General features: G+C 46.0%; 1 protein-coding gene across 1 annotated transcript; it reads right to left on the reverse strand.

Annotated features, from left to right (window-relative positions):
* Window positions 1-3,599, reverse strand: LOC123764155 (uncharacterized). Its single transcript, XM_045751708.2, has 3 exons — window positions 3,514-3,599; window positions 3,145-3,240; window positions 1-1,040 (listed from the first exon to the last, which is right to left on the reverse strand). Exons 1-3 carry the CDS (start codon window positions 3,532-3,534, stop codon window positions 816-818), a joined length of 342 nt encoding a protein of 113 aa, XP_045607664.1. The 5' UTR covers window positions 3,535-3,599; the 3' UTR covers window positions 1-815.
* Window positions 3,600-3,828: the final 229 nt, after the last annotated feature.

Raw genomic sequence — 3,828 nt, forward strand, 5'->3', positions numbered from 1 at the left:
TTTAAACTTTATTAAGGAGTGAAACAATCTAACTAGTTGATCAATAACATATTATACTCGTCACGCATCATGCTCAACACCAAACCAAAATTTCCGGGTTAAATCCTCACTACAGAAACATGTTGCCAATCTCAAGACAATATCATTCCAGGCCTAGCTGACGTGGTGTTTACAACCCACTCTGGTAACACTAACTAGGCCACACTCTTTCTCCCATTTGACACATTATGGTAACTCTATCACCCATTCGTATCAACAAATAAATGAGCATATTTAACATTTTATTTATTCAAAATAACAGCCTAAGTCACCAGATGTTGTTACCAAATTGTATTCTGAATAGAGATGTGTTTATAGTCCAAGCGCGGGTTGGACAAGTATATGAGTGGGATTGGGTGGTTATAGATAGGAGCTGCATCGTATGGGCCAATAGGCCTTCTGCAGTTACCTTTGTTCTTATGTTCCTATGTTTAGAATCAAATTTCGTAATACCAGTTGTTGTTTAGATTTTGTTTTAATTGTTTTTTAAATTTGTTTTTTAGGGTGGAGAGGTATTTCATAATAGTGTGTAATAGATGGGAAGAGTTTCAGGAAGATACAGTATTGGCATTGGTACAGCAACATTCAACTACGTCCTGTTGAAACTTTGGGACAGTATAAAAGTTTATATTTTTGTGGTTGAGGGGCGATGTAGATGTGATAGTTCACTGGGCGTGGTTGGCTTGGCGTGGTTGACTTGGCGTGGTTGCTGAGCATGGCTATCTGGGCTTGATTGGCTTGGCGTGGTTGTCTGGGCGTGGTTGACAGGGCGATGGTTACTGCGGGTGGCTAGAGGAGGCCTGTGCCCTCACGGCAGATGCCATGTACTTCCTGAAAAAGTCTGTGGTTGCCCTGGCCACCTCGGGGGAGAGACCGCCATACTGGTAGCCTAGAGGGTAGAACCCAGTTGTGGTGGTGGTGGTTGGGTCGTCTGGAGCCAGGAGGGCCAACTCCGCCAGGTAGTTGTAGGCAGCGTGGAAGTTACTGGTGGCTTGCTCCACCTGTTGGCGAACACAGCACAGCGTTAGCCACCTTTCACCACCTCCTGCTCTAGTCCACACTGTAAGCAAGGCAGCTACACCTTTCAGTCATGATGGAACATAACGAAAACCTGCCACTCTAATCACCACCACAACAACCTCACCATCAGCTAAAGCTTTGGTGTAAGATGCAGGTAACAATAAGCTTACACCATCAGACATGCAATAAAACCACAATCTGCATGGGAGCACCCACCACCCCCGCCGTGGGCGCCCTACTGGCAAGGTGCGACTGTACCTATCATGAAAAATGGGAGGAAATAGATCACCCACAACACCTTAGAGATGAAGACCTGGCCTTAATGCCCTACAAAATACCCCTCAACACAGTAACATAATACACGGTGGCTCTGTATCCCCCACACACCACCCATGCAGCATCAGCACCAACAGCACCACCAGCAGCACCAGCAGCAGTAGCATTAAGGGCCCCACGTGTTCCACTAGACATTGTACCTAACAATGACTTTACACGTCGAACTGAAAATCTGCTGTACATGCACATAATCATAATAATAACGTAATAAACAACATACTCCGAAACAACCCCAAGAAACACTAAGCGATCACATAATGTACATATATTCATCACAACACACCTTCTCAATCCTGCTTCACAACCCTCCTTCACATCCCCCTCCTTAACAACGTTTAGTCACGAGGTGGAAAAGCAATAATCAACCGGGTCCTAAGTCGTGTAGTGATCCACTAAACGTTAACACCAGTGTAACTAGCCAGACAGGAAACACCAAAAAAGACAGTTATCATCCCAGCCAGAAACAGTCAACTGGAAAGACCTGAAAAACAGGAAGAACATTGCCCTCTGTACTGCATCCCGCCTGCTACCAGGTACAGAGATATTAACGGGTACAGGTCTCCCACATCAGGTACAGGTCTCCAACATCAGGTACAGGTCTCCCACATCAGGTACAGGTCTCCTACATCAGGTACAGGTCTCCCACAACAGGTACAGGTCTCCCACATCAGGTACAGGTCTCCCACATCAGGTACACGTCTCCCACATCAGGTACACGTCTCCCACATCAAGTACAGGTCTCCCACATCAGGTACAGGTCTCCCACATCAGGTACACGTCTCCCACAACAGGTACAGGTCTCCCACATCAAGTACAGGTCTCCCACATCAAGTACAGGTCTCCCACATCAAGTACAGGTCTCCCACATCAGGTACAGGTCTCCCACATCACGTACATGAACATTTAATGCTGTAGAACGGCTAAGACAGACCGAGTGAAGACCATCCATATGCCTGGGAGAGTGGGATTAACACGACAGAAGGAACAAAATGGAAATGGACAATCCCTCGACCACTGCTCGTTCAGCTGTAACATGTTCCAGCAGCTGAGGCACCAACTGCACATGTTCCAGCAGCTGAGGCAACAACTACACATGTTCCAGCAGCTGAGGCAACAACTACACATGTTCCAGCAGCTGAGGCAACAACTACACATGTTCCAGCAGCTGCGGCACCAACTACACATGTTCCAGCAACTGAGCCAACAACTACACATGCTCCAGCAGCTGAGGCTCCAACTACACATGACTCAGTATTGCTCTCTGTAACTAAAGTAGTTTCCTAACAACTAATTCCCATAAAATAATCCAAGATAAATGAATAAATAACGAGTATTTAGAAATACGGTGAAAACAGTTTTTCATTAATTTAATTAATTTTATCGAGGACAGGAAGCCTGTGTCTATCGAGGTTCCCGTAAGGTCGAACCACCGACTTTTCTCAGGATTCAACCCCACAACAGTTACATAACTCTTTGGTACCTATTTATTATTAAATGAAAATTGTTATTAGGTGAAAGGAAACGTACTCAACCATATCTGAGCCGGCCGGGGATCGAATCCAGAATCACCGATTGTGTGTCGAGAACGAAGTCAACTGCACTAAAAGCCTAAATTTTGTGCTGTACTTTAGAAATACAAAACCAAGAATGTAGTTTGTCAACCCATTGTGTTCAGGAACTTTCCCGCCACCGCCAGCAGGCTGGGTAGCGGCGTCTACAGTAAACTAATTAAACTAAAACACAGCTTACCTCAGGGGTGAAGCCAGCGTGGAACTGTGGTTGAGGGAGATGACCGCTCGCAGGTTCCTGGGGGAGCCCCGAGGCCAGGACCACCAGCAGGCAGCTCTGGTGAGGGGAATCCAAAGTTTACTTACTGTGGGGTGTAGCCTACACATGACTGTAAAGCTGCCGCCCAGTTGGGTGGGTGTGGGGTAGAGGGAGAGAATTATCAGGGGAAAAGCGCCAAGCCGTTACGACTATATAGTACTTGGAAGGAGTCAGGATAAGGATTATATATATAAATATATATATATATATATATATATATATATATATATATATATATATATATATATATATATATATATATATATATAAACAAATAGTAATCACGCTTACCACAACAGCCAGAGCGATCATGTTTCGAGCGGGTTCCTGTTAGCTGGAGAGGAGTGTTGGGTGTTGGCCGACGGTGCTGGCACTGTGTCAACCGTCCAGCCTCGTGGGTCTTTATACAGCCGGAGGCGGCCAGTGAGGCTCGAACCACAAGCATGACGGTGGCGCAGCAGGAGGCGAGAGTGTGAAACCAGGCGAGTCGCCCCTCCACATGATAGGTCGCGTCTGGTCAAAGGTCAACTGCGGCCATTCTCAGTTCATTGCAATAGGGTAGAAAACCAAACAGCGCAGTACAATGGTTTACGAACAGTATATCCA

Source organism: Procambarus clarkii, chromosome 23, assembly GCF_040958095.1.
Source record: "Procambarus clarkii isolate CNS0578487 chromosome 23, FALCON_Pclarkii_2.0, whole genome shotgun sequence".
In the NCBI taxonomy this organism is placed as follows: domain Eukaryota; kingdom Metazoa; phylum Arthropoda; class Malacostraca; order Decapoda; family Cambaridae; genus Procambarus; species Procambarus clarkii.